Source organism: Mytilus trossulus, chromosome 1 (genome assembly GCF_036588685.1).
Source record: "Mytilus trossulus isolate FHL-02 chromosome 1, PNRI_Mtr1.1.1.hap1, whole genome shotgun sequence".
Classification (NCBI taxonomy): domain Eukaryota; kingdom Metazoa; phylum Mollusca; class Bivalvia; order Mytilida; family Mytilidae; genus Mytilus; species Mytilus trossulus.
The window spans coordinates 38,233,618-38,257,509 of NC_086373.1; the positions used below are offsets into that span (position 1 = coordinate 38,233,618).

The 23,892-nt window shown below is 32.6% G+C and overlaps 2 protein-coding genes across 7 annotated transcripts in view; one reads left to right on the top strand and one right to left on the bottom strand.

Annotated features, from left to right (window-relative positions):
* LOC134723721 (Fanconi anemia group D2 protein-like) overlaps positions 1–23,892 on the top strand; it is a 114,800-nt gene that overhangs the window by 79,882 nt on the left and 11,026 nt on the right. For all 6 annotated transcript variants that reach the window (XM_063587308.1, XM_063587292.1, XM_063587274.1 and 3 more), the window contains exons 29-33: positions 9–125; positions 748–876; positions 19,170–19,288; positions 23,158–23,274; positions 23,682–23,809. In XM_063587308.1, the coding sequence (XP_063443378.1) occupies positions 9–125; positions 748–876; positions 19,170–19,288; positions 23,158–23,274; positions 23,682–23,809 (610 nt within the window). The remainder of the gene's footprint in view (positions 1–8; positions 126–747; positions 877–19,169; positions 19,289–23,157; positions 23,275–23,681; positions 23,810–23,892) is intronic.
* On the bottom strand, positions 2,987–6,443 carry LOC134723775 (probable WRKY transcription factor protein 1). The gene is made up of 2 exons (XM_063587328.1): positions 4,986–6,443; positions 2,987–3,297 (listed from the first exon to the last, which is right to left on the bottom strand). Exon 1 carries the CDS (start codon positions 6,245–6,247, stop codon positions 4,988–4,990), a length of 1,260 nt encoding a protein of 419 aa, XP_063443398.1. The 5' UTR covers positions 6,248–6,443; the 3' UTR covers positions 2,987–3,297; positions 4,986–4,987.

The window sequence follows — 23,892 nt, forward strand, 5'->3', positions numbered from 1 at the left end:
TACTGTAGGCTACAACAGAACTAAGTATTCAGCCACCACAGCTAGAATTCTTACTGGAAGATTTGGCTTGCAAATTAAGTCACAGTTTAATAGCATCAGCCTCAAAGAAGAAAACTTTCTTAAAAGTAAGTAAATTTAAAGGATAAAATACACTAGATCTTAAGATTTATTAAAGAATTTACTCCTTAAGGGTAATCAGTTCCTACTCTGTTAGTGGCACCTGTTTTGTTCCTCATGGCAAGTTGAAATTCATGATAAACACATTTAGAATACTACAAATTTAGAAATTATTGTGATGTTTTTTATTATTGCGAAAAATGCGTCAGGGTATTAATCCCAGTAATTTAAACTGGCTTTTGAAATTTTTTATACGAATTAAACAGGATTTTTCTCAATATCGTAAAAATTAGAATCATTAATAAATGCACGCAATAATTTCTGAATTTACAGTAGTAATAAACAAGGAAAAAGGACATGATTATGTCTACAAGTGAAACCCATCTGTGAAAATATATATTATAACAGTCAATTGAATCAGGATGTAATTTGTCAACATTGGAAGGGATCCCTTCAATTTTAAGATTAGAAACACTTGGTTCAGTACCTTCCATAAAAATAGCATCCTTTTCTCAATGAAAGAATGATTCAGTAGATTTTAAGTCTATAAGTGTGCTAACAAATTATAGGTTCAATGCCATATGTTTATAGATTGTACTGAAACTCATTTGAAATGTTTTCTTTGAACAGCAAAAGACGGATAAGAACATAGGATTTTCACACATTGATCAGTTAACACCAAAGGAAGTGGCCACAAAAGCTGTTAAATTATTACCAGCCTTGTGTAATCATCTTGAAGCTGCTAGTGGATTCTTTCAGGTAGGCATTTAAATTAATACCAGCCTTATGAAACATCTTGAAGCTGCTAGTGGTGTTTTTTTCAGGTAAGCTGTTATATCTTTTACATTTTTAGCTCACCTGGCCCGAAGGTCCAAGTGAGCCTTTCCCATTACTTGGCGTCCGTCGTCGTCCGGCGTTAACTTTTACAAAAATCTTCTCCTCTGAAACTACTGAGCCAAATTTAACCAAACTTGGCCACAATCATCATTGGGGTATTTAGTTTAAAAAATGTGTCCCGTGACCCGGTCAACCAACCAAGATGGCCGCCACAGCTAAAAATAGAACATTGGGTAAAATGCAGTTTTTGGCTTATAACTCAAAAACCAAAGCATTTAGAGCAAATCTGACAGGGGATAAAATTGTTTATCAGGCCAAGATCTATCTGTCCTGAAACTTTCAGATGAATCGGACAACCTGTTGTTGGGTTGCTGCCCCTGAATTGGTAATTTTATGGATATTTTGCTGTTTTTGGTTATTAACTTGAATATTATTATAGATAGAGATAAACTGTAAACAGCAATAATGTTCAGCAAAGTAAGATTTACAAATAAGTCAAATGACCAAAATGGTCAGTTGACCCCTTTAGGAGTTATTGCCCTTTATAGTCAATTTTTAACCATTTTTTTGTAAATCTTAGTAATCTTTTACAAAAATCTGATACTACAGGGCCAAATTAAACCATACTTGGCCACAATCATCATTTGGGTATCTAGTTTAAAAAATATGTCCGGTGACCCGGTCAACCAACCAAGATGGCCGCCACGGTTAAAAATAGAACATAGGGGTAAAATTTCCAAATTAATCGAAACTTGTTGAAGATTGATTATAATTTTATTGAGCAATAGATGACTTAGGGCTTACACGAGAGAACGGAAGTTCGTAACTACCAAAGGTCATTCTTTAGAGAATGAATGATCTAAATTGTAGTGTAGGGAGGGAGCTGGCCCAACAGCTTGGGTGGGCGTGTAAGCCCTAAGTCATCTATTGCTCAATAAAATTATAATCAATCTTCAACAAGTTTCAATTAATTTGGAAATTTTATTGAACAATAGATGACTTAGAGGCTTCCACGAGACTTTAGAGTTCTACATTTTAGATCATTCACACCAGGATGTATGTGTAGGCAATTCTGGATACTAATAAAAATTCTAATTTTGTACTATTCTATTATTCCAACTATATATATGTACATGTATATACATTTATAACAAAAACATAATAAATGTTATTATTTGTTTTCCAATAAGCTATCACTTAATGTTTGTGTTTGAATAGGTTTAAAATAAAATTTGTAAAAAGTTTGTGCTGAGCTCCATCCGGCTGTTTTCAGTATATTGTTTAATGGAATCCCATGTGCTGCAACGCTAGACGATGAAGCTGATCGACAGCTATGTGTCCCATACACTTTTATATCAATTCCTGCTTTTCCTAATAAATGTTTTATCCAACGTGATACTGTACTTTTTGTTACAGTTTTAAAAGGTTTAACACATGAAATGAAAAGGGATTTTCCTGTCCCCTGAGTTTTGAAGTCCTTTTCAAATATTCTTCCATTGCTACAATAACACATAGTTTATTATCATCATGTCTATTAAATTCCAATGGTCCAATGTGCTTCCCTGGTTTGGATTGTTTAACTAAGTCTACTATGTACACTTTCATGTTGTCATTAGAAATAGTAATATTATTCAGTTTTATCAAATGAACAGTTTGACAGCGTTGCACACTAAGCAGCATAAGCAATAATGCTAGCTTTTGTGATAGTTGTAATAATGTTAATTCCTCATTTGCAGGTAATGTTTTCAAATAATCTAAAACTATATTTACATCCCATGTTTCTGTATATTTGGGAAGAGACGGTCTAGCATTGAAAATTCCTCTCATATATCGAGTTACTAGTTTATGTTTTCCAATGTCTATCCCACTTGTCACAGAACAAATTGAAGATATTGCTGATTTAGCAGTGTTGATTGCACTGTAACTTAATCCACTATCATAAAGTGATGATTAGAAGGACAGCACAGTGTTTATAGATGGATCAAGTGGATCAGTTTGTCTTTTATTTGAAAAACACATCCATCTTTTGAAATAAGTCCCATATTGTTTTCCTGTAGATTGCCTCCAAGATTGTAAAATGATGTCCGCAGTGAGTGTTGAAAGTCCTTTATTTTCCAAGTTTTCCCGGACAAGATAAAAGCTCCCAGACGGAGGTTTGAAATTGGATGAATTCGTTTCAGATCCTGTGGTAGAAAGAGACTGTTTTTCGGCAGGATGTATGATTGTTGACTGATCTGTTGTAATAATTGCGGAAACCATATTTGTGTTGGCCAAAGTGGTGCTATCAATACTACTTTGTCTAACTTGTCCTTGATGATTTTCTGAAGCACCTGTCCTATGACACTGAAAGGAGGAAAGATATAATAAAAATTATTATTAGTCCACTTTATAGTAAATGTGTCAATTGCTATTGCATGTGGGTCTGGCTTATATGAAACATACTGAGTTGTCCTATTATTAAGCCTTCTAGCGAATAAATCTATATGCATTGTCCCTACAGTACTCTGTAATTTTTCAAATAATTCTGTTTTTAATGTCCATTCCATGTCGTCATTTAATTTTCTAGATAGTTTATCGGCTTCTATATTTAGCTTTCCAGCTTTTTGTGCCACACTAATCCATAATTTTCGTTCTAAACACCAGAACCATATTTCTTTTGCTAGAATATGTAAATTTGTAATTTTTCCTCCAAAATTTTCAATATAAGAAATAGCTACTGTATTATCTAAGTTCATTCGAATATGCTTTTGTGAAATATTCCCAGCCAATGATTGTAAAGTTAAGAAAGCTGCCTTTAATTCTAAAACATTAATATGCATTTCTCTTTCTTCTGCTGACCAAAAACCTTCTGTTTTCTTCCCAGTGGTTTTATTAATTCCACCCCAGCCAGTTTTACTTGAATCACTGAACATTATTATATCAGGATCATTTTGAATTATTGGTTTGTAACTAGAAGGAAGATTTTTTATCCACCAATTAAATATTGTTTTCACATGAATTGGTAAACAAATACTTCTATCATAATTCCCATAAAACTTTTTTAACACTTTCTCTTTATATATTTCTAAATCTTTGTAATACAATTGAGCATATATTACACCTGGTTCACTGGCAACCATTTTTCCTATAATTGTAGCAAAACTTCAAATAGTTATTTCCTTCGAATGCAATGCATCAAAACATAGATCTTGTAAATTTAAAATTCTTTCTTGTGTCAATCTAACTGTCATATTTTCAGAATTAATTATAAATCCTAAAAAAGTTATCTCTTTAGTTGGTGTAAAGACAGATTTCTTTGGGTGAACTGTAAAGCCTAAACTATCAACTAATTCCACAGTATGTTTTACATTGTTCTGACAGTCTTCATAAGAGCGTGCTATAAGTAAGCTATCGTCTATATAAGGAACATTTATATGTCCCATTTTTCTCAAAAAAGAGTATACTGGTTTAAGTAATTTTGTAAAAATTCTTGGACTGGTTGATAATCCTTGTGGTAATACACAAAATTGATAAGCGATATCATTCAACATAAATTTTAAATATTTGCAGTCCTGTTCATGAACTGGTACACTAAAATAACTGTCTTTTAAATCAATCGATGCAAAATGATCATTTTGTTGTATGTTTGTTAAAGCTCGTACCAATGTTTCCATTTTGAAATGAATTTTTGACACACTTTCATTGAAGTTTTTCAAGTTCAAAATCATTTTAATTGTATTGTCTTTCTTAGGGCGAATAAATATATTTGAAAAATATTCCTCTTTCTCTGTTTTCATTACCAGCCTAATAATCCCTTTTTTCAAGAATTTATTAACTTCCATTGTAATCAAATTGTTTTCTTGTTCATTAAAAACAATTGGAGATGGTCTAAAATTTTGTTTTGGGATTTCATCTAGTTCAATCTTGTATCCCTTCACTGCATTTAATATAAAAGCATCACTTGTTAACTTTTCCCAATTTTGTACAAAAAGTTTTAATTTCCCTCCTGTAAAATTGTCTACTGTGTTTATCACTGTTATATTTTCACTTACACTTAACGTTTGTCTTTGTTGTGAAATCCGGCCTTCATCTTCTTGTTCTTGTTGCCCTTCTGTCCATGTACTTGTCCAGAAGTTTTTGCATGCTTTGGCTGAAAATAGGGTGGTTTTTGCCATGGAGGTCCTGGAAGTTTCTCCACTCTGCGTTCCTCTAAAAAAGAGTCATTAAAGCTGAGTTTATTTGTCCTCCTGTCTTCTTTTTCAAGGTCTTCCAATTTTGTATCTAAATTGTCCCCGAAAAGGTACTCTGTAACTGGTGTGTCCACCTCTGTTACCCTTCTATATTTACTAGGAATTCCTGGCGTTATTAGCTGTTTGCGTTTTCTATTTGATGTATATATACCATGGGTTAACATTTTAAACATGTCTTTTGTTGTGTTTTTAACCTCATTCATGTCCCCTCCAGATTTCATAACATTTAAAGACTTAACTACCATTAGAAGAGTAGTTGTCATGCATTTTTGCACATTTTGTAGTGCCAAATCTGGATCCCTTTGTTTCTTACTCTTGAACCCTCTCCAAATTTCTTTGTTAACTTTGGGAACCTGAAGGCGTTTACAGTTTTCTGGAACTAAATACTGTTCCTCTAACTTTGTTAGTGTTTCTGTTTTCATTGGCTTATTTATAGCCTGATCTACCAATTTAGCCATCTGATTATCTATACTGTCACCAAATTTCTTAGGCTCTTCGTACATTTTCTCTAGTTCATCTAGAAAAGCTTTATTATTCTCCGCATCGTCATTTGCGTCAACAATATCATCGATGTTTAACTCATCATCGTCATCGTCGGAAATATCTTCCAGACCATTATCTGACAGATCACTTTGATTGTTATTGTTTATGAGGTTAACCTCGTTGTCAGCTTTGTCCTTTTGCGTATTATTGTTTGTTTTCGTTTTCTGGACATTTTTGTTGGTAACCGCGTCTTGCACGGTAAGCATATTGGCAGCCAAATTGGCAATAATCTCTGTATGGGATTCTATCTGCCGTTTGTTTACATCGGCCATGTTAGATATTTTATCCCACAATGCTTGCATTGTAAGGTCATTTCCGGTTGACCCCTCTCCAATATTGTCAATATCACTTGGTCCTGTTTCATCAACATCTCGTTGCACAGGCCTTTGTGGAGTTTCTCTGGCTTTCCCAGTTTTAACTCGATAAATCTCACGAGTTCTTCTCTTTATTGCATTTATCATTTCCTCATCTTGAGGAGAATTGTCCATCTCGGACGTGTGGCCTTGTTCGGCCGTCTCCATTATAGCGTAACTGTTTTCATAAATAAATCCAATTAATTCTTTTGTTTAGAAATACATCCACGCGTAAAATTCACTTAAAAAGAAACACTGTTAGTTCCTGCACTAAATATATTATTTTCCTACACATACGAAACTGTTTATTTGGTTATTATTGTAAAAAACTTTGGAGATTTGTTCATAAGAATTGACCAGTGGCGTCACGTGACCGTAATGACCTTTGGTAGTTACGAACTTCCGTTCTCTCGTGGAAGCCTCTAAGTCATCTATTGTTCAATAAAATTCAGTTTTTGGCTTATAACTCAAAAACCAAAGCATTTAAAGCAAATTGTTCTTCATTAAAATTATTTATTAGGTCAAAATCTATCTGCCCTGAAATTTTCAGATGAATCGGACAACCTGTTGTTGGGAGCTGCCCCTGAACTGTTAATTTTAAGGAAATTTTGCTGTTTTTGGTTCTTATCTTGAATATCATTATTAGATAGAGATAAACATTACATGTTGGCAAATTAAGATCTACAAATAGGTCAACATGACCAAAATTGTCAGTTGACCCCTTTAGGAGTTATTGCCCTTTACAGTCATGTTTTAACCATTTTTTTGTAAATCTTAGTTATCTTTTACAAAAATCTTCTCCTCTGAAACTACTGGGGCAAGTAAATTATAGATAGATTTAATTGTAAGCAGCTAGAATGTTCAGTAAATTAAGATGTACAAACACATCACCATCATCAAAACACAATTTTGTCATGAATCCATCTGCGTCCTTTGTTTAGTATTCACATAGACCAAGGTGAGCGCTCTAGTTTTTTCAAAATTTTACTATAGCCTCAAGGCTTCCAAAATTTCCTGATGACAGCCGGACATTTTACAAAGAAATATTTTTGACAGTCAATGATCAGCTGGATACTTAAATTTAACTGAGAGGATGCATAAGATATATGTGTCTAAGTAATTAGAAGTGTTACATGCAATACAATTATTTATAACTGTTTTGTTTTCTTCATTCTAAAAATAAATTAAATATTTTCCTCTGTAATGTGTCATTTTTTTGTGTATCGGAAACAATCATTGAATCAGTCAGCTTCAGTACCTGACTTTTCTTATTTTTTTTGTTTTGTTTGTGGTTAAATAATCTATCTTCTCTCTGTGAGTACTTTATACTTGTTAATTAAGGCCATATTATTTTAAACTGTTGATGACAACTGTCTTTCATTGTAGTACAGCTACACATGATACTTTTCTTTTTGTGTATTGATTACCTGACCACGTGACCTTTACAACTGATACAGTATTTATAGTTAACATTGAGGAGGCCCAATGAAGAATATTGTTTTAACATTGTACAATCTACTGAACAGTGATAACATTTATCGTTGTACAATTTTCAAACCTGATTAAGAAAATAAGGAATAAATAAAAACATACTCATACTAATGATAAATAATTAAATGAATAACAACATGTTGACATTTACCTAAAAAGCTAACAAGACCTTTAAACAGACTTATTAAAGGTGTAACACCACTAATTCAGGCCCGGCCAGAAAGCACATACCAGAAAGTAGTACATATTTAACACAAAATAGTTCCTACGCATGAGTGTAATTTTCAAAATATGTAGAATATTTAGGTATTTTTGGTATCAAATGAAAGCTGAAGGACTGGTGATCATTGTAGAACACTTTTGGAATTTTAGTTTTGAATATTAAAAGAACTGCACCAAATTTTAAAAAGAGGGTACATTTTGTCTGTTTGTCAGATCTGAAGTACCTGTTTTGGTACATCTGAACTTCCGGGAACCAGTTCTTTCTTATATGCCATGCAAGGTATTTTGATTTTTTCAGTACAATACACCATAAAGTGTTGCTTTGAAATGCAATGATTGCCACTTTATTTGAACTTAAAATAAAAGAGGTGTGCCTTTTTGAAACGGAGGAATTTAACATAGAAAGCAATGGGACCATGAATTAGTGGTGTACTTCCTATTATATAAGGTGTAACACCACTAATTCAGGCCCGGCCAGAAAGCACATACCAGAAAGTAGTACATATTTAACACAAAATAGTTCCTACGCATGAGTGTAATTTTCAAAATATGTAGAATATTTAGGTATTTTTGGTATCAAATGAAAGCTGAAGGACTGGTGATCATTGTAGAACACTTTTGGAATTTTAGTTTTGAATATTAAAAGAACTGCACCAAATTTTAAAAAGAGGGTACATTTTGTCTGTTTGTCAGATCTGAAGTACCTGTTTTGGTACATCTGAACTTCCGGGAACCAGTTCTTTCTTATATGCCATGCAAGGTATGTTGATTTTTTCAGTACAATACACCATAAAGTGTTGCTTTGAAATGCAATGATTGCCACTTTATTTGAACTTAAAATAAAAGAGGTGTGCCTTTTTGAAACGGAGGAATTTAACATAGAAAGCAATGGGACCATGAATTAGTGGTGTACTTCCTTAAAGAGATATAGTTACGACAAAGTTATGAATATGAGGTCATTAAAGATGGCATTTTTTTTAACTTTAAAATTGGTTCACTTACAGGGATTTTGCATTGGAAATTAACACATTTATAACATTGGTTGTAATGAATTACATATAGATTCTTACATTGATACAAGTCGATTATCAGATTTATACAGTCGAGATAGTTAAGTTATCAATTTTTAAGTCTGAGCCTTTGGGAGGACATTAAAATTTTGATTTAACTATCGAAATTGGTTTTAATCCTATTATCCATGAGTAACTATGTAAGAATCTGTTTCTTAAATGTTTAAAAAATGTTTTTTCCTTTTTTAGCTACACTCAAACCCTTGAGTGCCTTCCACTTTCCAAAGTTGTCAATTTCATTAACACCTGTTATCATATTTTGATTCATCCAGTGAGCTGACAAAGGTTATGACCCTTAAACTCATCAATCATATTCTGAGATCAACAGCAGCCACACATTGATTGAATTATTTTAAACAATTGGTTCAGAAAGGGATGATTTTCCATAGAATAATAGGAGAAATTGTTTTCCCAGTGAAATAAAAACCGATAATTTCACATGTGAAATAAATGAGGTTATTTCACTCCTCTGGCATCATCCAGCAATAGGCACTGTCATGACATGTGATCAAAACAAATTGTGAATGCTTAGAAAAGGATATAGTTCCTTACATTTTCTACTTTAATTTTAGAAAAAAGCCGTTTTCCAATGTAATAATAAGAATGACTTATCAAATAATTCAAATATCGAAAACAAATATTCAACTCTTGACCAAACAACACTGATAATTAACTCATGTGGTACGCACATTCATGAATTGATGTGTTGTTTGGTCACTTGTTGAATATTTTTCTCTATTTGAATTCTTCGATAAGCTATTCTATAATTTCTAAAACAAGAGTGCACACACTGGAATGTCTCGCCTTCTTTGCTAATCATTGAAATTATGTTGATAGTCATAAATATAAAACTTTATTTCAACTGTCACATAAACTTAACATAAACCAAGAAAACTAAACATTGACCTTTGAACCATAAAAATGAGGTTAGGTTAGATGAACCATGCCAGACAGGCATGTACAGCTAACAATTCTTCCATACAACACATATAGATGACCTATTGCTCCTAGTTTAAGAAAAACAGACCACAACACAAAAACTTGACACTGAGAAATGAACTGTAAAAATAAAGTCAAGTTAAAAAAAAAAACCTGCACGACTGACATATAGATCCTAAAATATTTCCATACACCAAATATAGTTGACCTATTGCATATAGTATAAAAAAAACAGACAACAAACTCAAAAACTTTACTTTTACCACTGAACCATGAAAATGAGGTCAAGGTCAGATGACACCTGCTAGCTAGACATGTAAACCTTACAATCATTCCATACACCAAATATAGTAGACCTATTGCATACAGTATAAGAAAAACAGACCAAAACACAAAAACTTAACTAGAACCACTGAACCATGAAAATGAGATCAAGGTCAGATGGCACCTGCCAGTTGGACATGTACACCTTACAGTTCTTCTATACACCAAGTATACTATACCTATTGCTTATAGTATCTTAGTTATGGACTTGACCACCAAAACTTACCCTTGTTCACTGATCCATGAAGTGAGGTCGACGTCAAGTGAAAACTGTCTGACTGCATGAGAACTTTGCAAGGTATGCACATGCCAAATATAGTTATCCTATTACTTATATTAAGAAGGAATTTAACATTACAAAAATATCTTCTTTTTTTTTCATGTTGTCACTGAACCATGAAAATGAGGTCAAGGACATTGGACATGTGACTTATGGAAACTTCGTAACATGAGGCATCCATACACAAAGTATGAAGCATCATATGATAAAGACATAATCTTTCAATCAGTTTAATTTAGGTCTGGAGCTGGCGTGTCAGTAACTGCTCTTTTCTAATTTATGTATCATTGTCAATTTGCTTAGTTACTTTTGTTACCCTTTTGACATCGGTCTAGAACTTCTTTTAAACTGAGTTTTATTGTGTGTATTGCTGTGTGTTTGATTTTCTGCATTGGCTAGATACAGGGAGGGTTGAGATTTCACAAAACCTCTTTAACCCTGTCACATTTTTGAGTCTGTTCCAACTCATGAGCCTCTGGCCTTTGATAGTCTTGTATGTTTTTAAATTTTATTTCATTTATATATTTCAGAGTTTAGTTTGACATTCATTTTCACTAAACTAGAACACATTTTCGTTTACGGGCCAGCTTAAGCCCACTCTGGGTATGGTATTTTCTTGCTGTGTTGTAAACCCATTGGTGGACCTTGTCTGTTTTCTGCTCTTTGGTCTGGTTGTTTCTTCTACACATTCCCCATTTCCGTTCTCAATTATATTATGTGACCATCAAGGCAAGATCTAATTACAAGTTAAAAGTTGCCGATATATTTAATAGAATGTCACTTTTAGTGATTGCCCTTTAATGTGTCTTTAAAGAGCCTGTGACTTTGGTTACAGAAAGCTTGACATAGGTATAGTGATCAGGTGGTGGTAGCAGCCTTACCAGAAGATAGAAGACCTGGATCCTTGTATATAATGCTTATGTTTTGAAGTTTCTGTCTGTCATATGTCCATTGTCCTTGACCTCATTTTAATGGTGACTTCTTGAGAGAGAAAAAAGATTTTTAGTATTCTTAATTTCTCTCTTATTATAAAAATTGAAATATATTTTGTATGTTCCTACCTTGCAAGGTCCTATTACCTATCAGGCAGTTTTCACTTGACCTCCACCTCATAGCATCAATCAGTGAACAAGGTTACGTTTTGTTGGTTAAGTCCATATCTCAGATACTATAAGCAATAGGTCTCCTACATTTGATGTATGGAATGATTGTAAGGTGTACATATTCAACTGGCAGGTGCAATCTGACCTTGACCTCATTTTCATGGTGCTGTGGTTATAGTATTTTTTTTGTGTTTTGGTCAGTTTGTTTTATACTGTATGCACTAGGTCTACTTTTTTCGGTGAATGGAATGATTGAGAGTTGTACATGTGTCATCTGACCTTGACCTCATTTTCATGGATCATTGGTTAAAGTTTAGTTTTTGTGTTTATAAAATTGAGAATGGAAATGTGGAATGTGTCAAAGAGACAACAACCCAACCATATAAAAAACGACAGCAGAAGGTCACCAACAGGTCTTCAATGTCTTGTTTTAATACTGTATGCAATAGGTCAACTATATTAGGTGTATGAACATATTTTACGATGTACATGTCAGTCTGGTATGTTTTATTTTACCTTGACATCAGTTTTATAGTTCAATGGTCAATGTCAATTTTTCTTTTTTTTCTGATTTCTAATACTATTAACATTAGGTCAACCATATTTTGTGTATGCATATGTCTTTCTGGCAACTATCATCTGACCATGACCTCATTTTCATGGTTCGTTGGTCAACCTTAAGTTTCTCTGGTTAAGTTTTTTTTTAGATACTATATGCAAGAGGTCTACTATATTTAAAACAAGTAATGATTGTTAGGTGTACATGTCTGTCTTGCAGCGTTCATATGACCTTGGCCTCATTTTCATGGTTTAATTTGTTTCTTCAATGTCCAATAGCTTTAACTATATTGAATGCATAGTTGGCGTATAGAATGATAGTAAGGTAAACATGAATTTCCAGTTTGGTTTATCTAACCTTGATCTCATTTTCTTGGATTATGTAAAAGGGATGTGATAGTTATAGTAATGCTTTATATTTATAACTATCAACATAGTATCAATGGTTAGTAAAGAAGGCGAGACATTTCAGCGTGTGCACTCTTGTTTTATTGTCACCTTCTTTTGTGTTTTAAGCAAAAGTTAAGGAAGATAGAGAGACACTAAATGATCATGATCACTAATATAAGATCAACAAAACCAATTTTTTTTTGATGAATGTTGTTCTTGTCTACAATGTTGGAGAGTGTCCATTGTTTAGTATGTACATAGACCAAGGTGAATGACACAGGTTCTGCAGAGCCTCTAGTTTCTTGAGACTTTCAACAAATATTATACCATGATCAATAAAGCAGGAGAGACAATTTAAAATGTTTTCATTTCTGATCATACAGTTGTTTTGATTTGCACAGCCACATGGCACATGCATTTAATAGTTGTGGAAAACAATAATGAAATAGGATTAAACTCTTTTAATTTAAACTTCATTCTTTGTAGAATTGCAAATCAACCATTTTACTCTGTAACTGCTTCAAAGGCAACTTTATGTATGTTGACCTAAAGTTGTTAATTTCTGTGTCATTTTGGTCTCTTGTGGAGAGTTGTCTATGCAAAAATTCCTATAATGCTTATATGATTTTTAGAAAGATTGGAACTTGTTGTAAATCTTTCCTTAGGCACCCGCCTCCTGTACAACACGACAGGTTAGCTACTAAGCTTATGTATTCACACTGAAATATAATCCCCTTTAGTTCTCATGTATTTGCACATAATACACATATAAACTGAACAAATTGGGTATATTTTTGGTGCAGTTCATTCAAGAATGTATCTCATTAAGATATGTTGATGTGCAGGCTTTCTAAATTAGTTTGATTAGGTGATTAAGTATTGATACAATTCTAGTATGATTGACAACTGTCATTATCACAGAACAATCAAGGACAAGGTGGACCTTTAATACACCTTATCACTATTTGTCCGCCATTACTGCATATCACACAGGTTCCCGTAAAATGGTGATGTCATAAAACAAAATATCTGACGCCACAATCGAAAAGTGATTGTTGATGCGTCAAGAGGTTAAGCGGCCAGGTCGGCGGGCCGAGTAAGCTAATAGCGATAAGGTGTATTATAACCTGATTTATTATGTACAAAAACTGAAATGTCAAAAAAACAACAACTCATAACATTAAAATGTCTAATTTTGATTAGTGTCAGATCCAGTTAAATATTACTTTGATATGATTTCAGTTGAGTCAACTATACTAGTTCAAGCAATTGAATGTTCACTATCAACTATACTCCAGATATTTTCACTTCATAAACTTTTGCATTTGATTTATCTTGATCAGCATCACATCCTATGAATAATATTCCTCTATTGTCAATTTCAAGAGATATTGGCCAGGTTATCCCAAGTTCTTTGTCAGTCTTTACAAAATGAATGCATTGTAAATTAGTGTTGATTATATGTAAAACACTGTGCAGGTCATCTGCAATTATGATATTATTTGAGAGGGAAGTTGTCAAATCTGCAGGTGTGAATGGATGAGCGGTGTCATTAATTTTTGGATTTCCTGTGTAAATAAAACTGACACCACCCATTTTATTTAGCTTGACTACTCTGCCAGTGCTCTCTACATCTAACATATCAATGACGTAAATATCATTGATATTGTCTGTGGTTATGCTAACGGGACAGGTGAACAAAGGTTTCTTGTTATTGTCTAAAAAGTATGTCATTTCGTGGTCTCCATTTGTTTTCATTACAATGACTTTTCTTGGTCCTTTTGGGGGTAGCATTGGTCCTTGTTCTCTTGCAGCCACAATGATTTTGTTGTTCTTGGTAATATGAATTGCAGACTTTGTGATAAGTGGTGCAACAGTGTAGTTGGTAGGAAATATGTTTCTTGTGCCAGGTACTAACATGAATAGATTTGATTTAGAAACAGACATATACAAATCCCCATCACAGCCCAGTTTCATTCTGACAATTTCATCAACTTCCAGAGAGTTTTTTATTGATATTGAATTATCATGGGGGAACATTATATTCTGTATTTTATTTGAATTGAAACTGCCTATCCACAATGTTCCATCAGAACAACTCGCTATACAGTGAACTCCAGGTAAACCAGTTGTGCATTGTTTTAAGACTCTGAATTTCGATTGAAAGAGAACAGATTGATCAGAAACTTCTGCTAAAGACCCATATATTGATGCAATACTTTGTTCTGTCAATATTGCAGGAATAAAAGATGGAACTCTTCTGTATTTGGTCACATTTATCTCTTTTATTGCTGATTTGGACATTCTGCTTTCTTTTTCTACAGTTTTAAATACCTTCTCTGAATTGTTTGCATCCTTTGCCTTCTTAAGAATATTGTATCTTAAATTCAAATTATCATGTTCACTTTGGACTTTGATTTCATCATCCTGTATTTTCTGCTTTATAACGTTCCACCTTTGATCCAAATCGTTTAAGAGTTTATCTGACTGTTTATGAACTAGATCTTTTAAGATCTTTTCATGACTAAGAATTTTTTGTTTTTCACTTGAAAATATAGACTGCTCCTCTGTTTTTCTCCATTGTAATGTTCCAATGTTTTTTTCTGATTTCTGAATATCATGGTTGGTTTTTGAGTATATGTCATCTAAAACTTTAGTAGCCAATTCAAATCCTTCAATCATTTCAACCATGTTATGTTTATTGTGAGCATTGGCAATACACAAAGGGCAGACAACTTCTTCACATTCAGTACAAAATAAGCAGCACATTTTCCCTGAATGTTTGTCACATTTAATGTTATTGAAATTAGGAATCTGTCCTGAAGTATCTTGCTTAGATGCAATATTTTTTAAGTCCACAATTTGATGTTCTTCAGTGGATTTGACCTTTTGATGGATTTTCCTGCATTTATCGCACATAAACAAATTACACAGCAGACATTTCCATTTGATCTTACTTTCTTCTTCACACATTTGACAAGCTAAGACTGTCTGTCCTTTCTGGAAAGATTTTGATAAAGCCATTTTCTGTTGATTAATTCCACGTTGACTTGCTTATTTAAACTTGAAATGGGTGTTATCGATGAACTTTTATCTATTGTTAAACTTCCTGGATTACAGTATGTACCTTGGTAACTCTTACCTTGAACTTTAAATTACATAGGATATACTATTACAAGATACATTAAGTGACATAATCTAAAAATAAAAATGAATATTGGATATTGAAATAGGGTAAAAATGGGAATAGAAAGAGCATTAATAGTGTTATTTTTAGCTCACCTGGCCCAAAGGGCCAAGTGAGCTTATGCCATCACTTGGCGTCCGTCGTCATCTGTCGTCGTAAACTATTTCAAGAATCTTCTCCTCTGAAACTACTAGGACAAATACTTCCAAACTTTAACTGAATGTTCCTTAGGGTATCTAGTTTATAAATTGTATCGGAAGTTTTGATCTATTAACAAACATGGTCGCCATTGCTAAAAATAGAACATAGGGGTCAAATGCAGTTTTTGGCTTATATCTCAAAAACGAAAGCATTTAGAGCAAATCTGACATGGGGTTAAAATGTTCATTAGGTCAAGATCTATCAGCCCTGAAATTTTCAGATGAATCAAACAACCCATTGTTGGGTTGCTGCCACTTAATTGGTAATTTTAAGGAAATTTTGCAGTTTTTGGTCATTATCTTGAATATTATTATAGATAAAGATAAACTGTAAACAGCAAAAATGATCAGCAAAGTATGGTCTACAAATAAGTTAATATGACCAAAATTGTCAATTGACCCCTTAAGGGGTTATTGTCCTTTAATGACAATTTTTCACAATTTGTTCATCATATTTGCTAACTTTAAAAAATCTTCTTCTCTAAAACTACTCAATCAAATTCAACCAAACTTCAACTGAATGATCAGTAGGGTGTTAAATAAAGTTTGTGTTTTATTTTCTATTTCTATTTCGTCAAAAAACATGGCCAACATGGCTAAAAATAGAACACAGGGTAAAATGCAGTTTTTGGCTTACATCTCAAAAACTCCAGCATTTAGAGCAAATAAGACAAGAAGTTAAAGTATTTATTAGGTCAAGGTCTACCTGTCCTGAAATTATCAGCCGAATTGGGTAACTGGTTTTTCAGGTATTATACCCCTGAATTGATGATTTTAAAGAAATTTTGCAGTTTTTGGTTATTATCTTGAATATTATTATAGATACAGATTATCTGTTTAACGAGATCCGCTGACTCCACATTGTCAGATTTCAGAATAAAAATAAAAGTAGTGCTTCCTACTTTTATTTTTATTTTTTCCGCCGACTGTTACGAAATCCTCAAAAAAAAAATAAAAGTACGAGTTCAGGTCTGCGATTATTAATTTATCTCTTGTCGCATGGTCAAACAAAATGCTGACTTCCGGGAAGGGTCCGTTTTTTTACATTAAACTTTAAGTCCGATCACTAGAGAGAAGTTCGTGTTCACTCAAATTTGTTAAGTGTAATAGAGATGAGACAATCAGGGTCATGTTGTCATAGTATGAGTTACCGGAAGATGTTGGCATCAGCCGCATAACCAACGAGGCAGATGTTGAACCTGACATGCCGGTCAACGTTTTGGAAGAGTTTGGGTTTATATTTTCCCTTTGAAGTAGTATCGTAGTATGCATATTAAAATAGTATCAAAGATATTAATTAAAATCAATTATGCTTTCTGAATTTTGTGTATGGATGGGACCAAATCATTTGAAAAAACACTTTTTTTATTCACGTTCACCCCCTTTCACTTTCGCACCCTACAGTACACGTTTGCACCCTACACAGGGATAAAACTTAGGAAACTCAAGCTGGTAGCCCAGACCAAATTATTCCTAAATGATGTTAATTTTATCAAAATTTTAGTAGCCCACCTCAAAATCTAGAGGTCTGTTTTCATTGTTCTTGTATTTTGATAAATTCTTAAAAAAAAAAAAAAAGGGTCACTTAGATTGGTTTTATTTTAATTTTTAGTGTCGACTGGACCAATTTTTCACTTTTTTTTTTTTTTTTTTTTCGTCCCCTCGAACCTATTTTTTTACAAATTTTCTCGTTAAACAGATAATAAAAAAAGTCTGGCCTTATAGCAAAAATGTTAAGCAAAGTAAGATCTACAAATAAGTCAATTTGACCAAAATTGTCAATTGACCCCTTAAGGAGTTATTGCCCTTTAAAGACTTTTTCACAATTTGTTCATCATGTTGACTAACTTTAAAAAATCTTCTCCTTTGAAACTGCTGTATTAATTTCAGCCAAACTTAGGCTAAATGAGTTTCAGAGTATCTAGTATAAATTTTATATTTTATTACCTTGTATGTCAAGAAACATAGCTCCTATGGCTAAAATAGAACATAGGAGATTTTTTTTTTTTTTTGTTTAAATAGGACGATTCAAAGAACATTTAAATAAATTGAAAAGCCAAAATAATCATTGATGAGAGATTTAACCAAAAAAATGAAGGTGAGCGATTCAGGCTCTTGAGAGCCTCTTGTTTCCAGTTTTTGTACCAACGTTGAAATGTATTGGTGCATTATACCATAACTAAAATATTATGAAAGCATTGTTTTGCCTGCCTATTTACAACATTCATTTGTAGAATCAATTTTTTTTATATTAAAAGACCAATAATTGAGCTTATGTATAGGATTTTGATACATGTATCTCAAATTGCAGAGGTGTTCTGAAGTATTATTTTAGAAATGAGATGTTAATAAACTCTAGTTACACAATTGGAGATAGAATCATAAAAATTGAAATGTGTAATTTCCACTAAAAGGTGTAAAAATTTATGCCAAAAGTAAAAAATGTCATAGGACTTTGATACTTGGGTTGAGATCAGAATTCCAGGTTAAAATGTATTTGAAATTATCCATCAATATAAAGTTAAATTAAAAGTATTTAGTGTGAGAACCAGATGTTGGAATTGTAGTTTTCATTTATATAGGAAGTTATCAGATGGAGTTTAGAGTATTTGTATGGCTCTGGGATCATCCATTATATCAATGGGACACGGTTCCACACCACCAAAGCTTTGAATGTGAATGTTCAATTATTCCTTTCACACTATCAATGATAAAAAAAACATGGCATTTGATGTATCAATGCTGCAACAATCTCTATTCATAAGATTTTGGAATTTTGATTTTTGCCTCGCTGAAGAGAACCAGAGGGATAAATTCAATATCACATTTTACTATTTTATATTATTACCATCCACAAAACACTATTTCTGCAGTTGTATTCTTATGTCACTTCATTAATGTGTGAAGATTAATTGATGGACATTTTTGTGTGCTCATACAAAAAGACTTTTTAATTGTAAAATCTTGAGATACAAAAACTTGATCCTTGTTTAGGTGTGTGACTTCATATTTATAATTTTTATCAAATTAATTATATGTTTCTCCTATAACAAAGCCTTGGATTTACCACTTGTACAGACAAGGAAAATTGATGGCCAAAATATATGACTAGAATAAAACTAACAGAAGTGCTTTACACCATATTTACTCAGAAGTTGTTTTTTGGTCAGATTTTTGTAATAGTCTCATTTAGCGAAAAAAAAACAATCACCATTTCTACATGGAAAGTTTTGTCAACATAAAATGTCCTACATTTATAAGGAAGGATAATAACATGTATCAAGCCAACTATTAGAAATAACTATCAGAATTATATACTTTTTCAGACAATGATTGCAGAGAATGATGGAATGATAGATGGGCCTGGTTTCAACAGTCCTGAATCCTTACTGATGGCCTCTTGTTTCCAGATAATTCTACAGACAATGTGTTCTCTGTTCTCATGGTGAGTATATGTCCAGGTTTAAATAGTCCTGAATCCTTACTGATGGCCTCTTGTTTTAAATTAATTTTACAGACAATGTGTTCTCTGTTCTCATGGTGAGTATATGTCCAGGTTTTAATAGTCCTGAATCCTTACTGATGGCCTCTTGTTTCCAGTTAATTCTACAGACAATGTGTTCTCTGTTCTCATGGTGAGTATATGTCCAGGTTTCAATAGTCCTGAATCCTTACTGATGGCCTCTTGTTTTCAGTTAATTCTACAGACAATGTGTTCTCTGTTCTCATGGTGAGTATATGTCCAGGTTTTAATAGTCCTGAATCCTTACTGATGGCCTCTTGTTTTCAGTTGATTCTACAGACAATGTGTTCTCTGTTCTCATGGTGAGTATATGTCCAGGTTTTTATAGTCCTGAATCCTTACTGATGGCCTCTTGTTTTCAGTTAATTCTACAGACAATGTGTTCTCTGTTCTCATGGTGAGTATATGTCCAGGTTTTTATAGTCCTGAATCCTTACTGATGGCCTCTTGTTTTCAGTTAATTCTACAGACAATATGTTCTCTGTTCTCATGGTGAGTATATGTCCAGGTTTTAATAGTCCTGAATCCTTACTGATGGCTTCTTGTTTCCAGTTTATTCTACAGACAATGTGTTCTCTGTTCTCATGGTGAGTATATGTCCAGGTTTCAATAGTCCTGAATCCTTACTGATGGCTTCTTGTTTCAAGTTAATTCTCCAGACAATGTGTTCCCTGTTCTTATGGTGAGTATATGTCCAGGTTTCAATAGTCATTAATCCTTACTGATGGCCTCTGTTTTCAGTTAATTCTCCAGACAATATGTTCTCTGGTCTCATGGTGAGTAAATTTCCATGTTTTAACAGTCCTGAATCCTTACTGATGGCCTCTTGTTTCCAGTTAATTCTGTAGACAATGTGTTCTCTGTTCTCATGATTATATCTTTTTTTCAAACTTTAAAAGAATGTGTCTCCCCAAATTCCATATATAAGTTATATGTATGTAGTTGATAAGATAGGGAAGTTGGATTAATTGTCAATGGCAAATTTTAACCTTGGAAATCTGATATTAACTAGAAAATGACAGATCTGTGTTACATCTTATGTATAAATGATCAATTTGATAGTGAACAAATGTAAATTTTTTTTAGATGTTTTTATGTGAACATTTCTGACAATTTTCAAATTTAAAGGTTTTATTTAAAGGGTTAAATACTAATGAGAACTTGAAACTTAGAAGTTACTTCAAGTCTTAATTTGATGATAATCTTATGGCATATTTTGACAATTTTGAGTTAAGAAAGATTCCCACCATAACAAGATTTTCATTTGTGCAGGGAAAATATAATCTTATTTCAATAATCACTGTTAGGTTTATCCAAGGCAGCAGGTAAGGCCAGGATTTTTTAATTTGTTGGTTTACGGATCCGCCGACCCGATTTTGCTGATTTCCAAAATAAAAATAAAATCGAATTTTCAGGCTTTTTTTTATTCTGGCCGACCCTAAGAAATGCATTATCCCTGAAAAATAATTAAAATATCCTTTTTTATGAAATAAAATGCATTAATCACTAACAGAAGTGATGACACTTTCTGTTATGAAAAATGAAACTTTCAGTTTACGTTTCTAAAAATAGACAAATCAATTATTAATGACCTTGAAATGTTGTTTCCGCAAATAATTTTGCGGAACGAAACCTGTGTTTAAAACCAATTACACAATAAGTTTGTTTCCCTTATTTGTCACCAGTCCGTAAGATGCATGTTCTCATATAAATAGACTTGTCCAAATGTGGACAGGTGGAAGTTCAAGACATCAAGTTAAAATACTGAATTTTAACAAATCATTTAATATTTTCTTGTTTTATAGATAATAAAAAAATATTGTCCATTTGGATAAAATACGGGAATGCATGACAACAGATTATTTAACCTGATATTCTCGTTTTTCCAATGGACGAGTCTATTACGTTTTTGACACGTGTGTTGAAACTTATTTTCGTACGACGTTTTTACTTTTTTTTCTTTATCAGTTTTCGTGCTTATTATTTTTCACCAAGTTTTGATTAAAAGCTAAGTCAAATAACTGACGTGAATCTGTTTTTCTTGTTTGTGAATTGACGATTTAATTTCGTCTTTGTCAGATCTTTTTTTTCTTTTTTTTTCCGACCGACCGACCCGACTTTTTCATGGAGAAAATCCGTAAACCAACAAATTAAAAAACCGTGGCCTAAGAGGGGTTTAATGAGTATATAATATGTTCTCATTCATAAAAATCAACCTAGCATGAAATGCTCCACAGGGTGCAGCTTTTGAACCTTTAACAGTAGGGGCAAGTATGGACATTACATTCAAGCTAGATACAGATAAAGAATTGAAAAATTTGAAATTGGACATTATCAATGTTTAAATTCTAAATACATGGTTAGATTTAGCATATCCAAGTACACCAAGATTTTAATTTTGTATTCATTAATGGACAATATAAGCTAAGTTTTTAAAATGTTCCATAAAGGAATTTAGTTTCAGCTGTAATTGGTAGGAAACCTTTTATAAGATTAATTAGATTTTTTTTTTGGTTTTTGAATACTGCTACAAGTGGGGTACAGATGGATTTGTATGGTAGTTAAGGTTAATTTGTTACTAGGTTATGATAGAAGTTTTAAACTTATTGTGAATTTAGGTGATTGGAAAGGGGAGATAACTATTTTTCTTGACATTGTTTTAACTGTTAGCATTTAAACATTAATATTAATGATTAGGCAATTTTAGTATTGGAAATTAATGCAGAATAGCTAAATTTAAAGGCTAAAAGAACTTTATTGTATATTTAAATGAACTGAAGATTTTTCTTTTGCAAAATAGTATTATGATATGAGATAAAGTTGTAGTATGAATTAGTGCACAATATGGTAATTGTGGTTGATTATAAGCTAAAATACTGTATGGGAGGTAACTCTTAATGTTTGAAAAATTTAAACAAATGAATATTATCAAATATAAGCAATTCATCATAGCAGAAACCCATCAAAGTCATTTTTTTTTACAGTAAATCAAACTTAAATTTTGAATTCTTTTGAAACTAATTTGGACCCACTTGAAAACATGGTCAAAAAACAAAATTCTAAAAACACAGTAAGATTAATCATATCAAAGAAGCCCAATATTTCAAGATTATTTAAACCCCTTTGAAATTGGTCAGAAATTAGCAATTAAAACAAAAGTTTTGAAATTTGCATGTTTTTTACCCCTTGTTGGCCACTAATTCCTGAGCAGATATGGCCATGAACCTCAAATTTAATCCAGCGTGACGTTTGTGATATGGAACCTTGTGGCATGATTTTAAACAAAACCATACTCTTGTACTCAAGATATTGCTGAGAATTCAGAAAAATGTTTGCTTCTGGTCCCTTTTGGCTCATAATTTGTATATGAATTGAGATCTTTCTTTTGTGGTATTTTCTTGTGGTCCAATTTCCTAGAGATCTATATTCAAGCTATTGGCTTGAAACCAAATGTCTTTGGAAGACAACAAGCCATACCATTATACAGTAGCTGTATAGCTAACATTAACCTCCAGGGGTGAGCCAGGATCAGATTGAAGGGGTGTTTTCTGTAATCATCCCAATTAACTCTACACAACTTCAGTTTCCCATGGCTTGTGCTGACTGGCAGGTTGGTGCAAAGGAAATAATTTCAATGGCAGAAAATTGTAAACATTTTAAAATTAGAAAAATAAAATTGCTATGATAATCCTTGAATTGATTTTGATTACCGGGGTAAACTTATTTACACCACTTCTATTACTCAAAGTATGTCAGTTTTCCATATATATGTATATTATTTATTTTTTCAGGAATGGATTCCTGATGTCGGATAACAAGTCACTGTTTAAAGAAGGACTTGGAACATTGGTTTCAAGGATTAAAACAACCTCTGGTTCTACACAAATATCTAGGCAGGATCTAATTAAGTAAGTATCAAGGATCAAAACAACCTCTGGTTCTACACAAATATCTAGGCAGGATCTTATTAAGTATGCTTCTTATCACAATTGTGCAATCTTTTTCATAAAAATGAAATGAAGAAACATTTTATGAATTTTTTTATTTAATAATTTAAAAAAAAAATGGTTCTGCACAATTTGCAAAACCATCGGATGATTTTATAGTACCTTCATTTTGAAATTAATATGAAATTTCCTATTTTTCATTTCATAATGGTTTTCAAGAATGAGCTATTTTTACTGTTTGAAACAAAAAGTTGAAATTAAACAATTTATTGAATGCGTAAATTATTAATTTTCCTTAATTTTAAAGTCATGTAGGCCAAATGGAAAGCTATTCTGGATAAAACTTCAATATTTTTCATGTTTTTCAGGACATCCTTTCAGTACATTAAGAACTTTGCAGACATGGTACCAAATATATCTACAGCTGTCAGTGTTGTTAAGTTATTAACTGTGTTAGCAGATAAATCTGACTCCAGAGATCTTCATGGACAAATACGTAAGTATGGCTTAAGATATCTTCATTGGCTAATACTTAAATCCAACTACACTGAAGTCATATACTGTTAACCAACTCATTTT

Excerpts from the sequence above, each read along its gene's own strand:
- LOC134723775 (XM_063587328.1), bottom strand. The coding sequence starts at position 6,247 with ATGGAGACGGCCGAACAAGGCCACACGTCCGAGATGGACAATTCTCCT.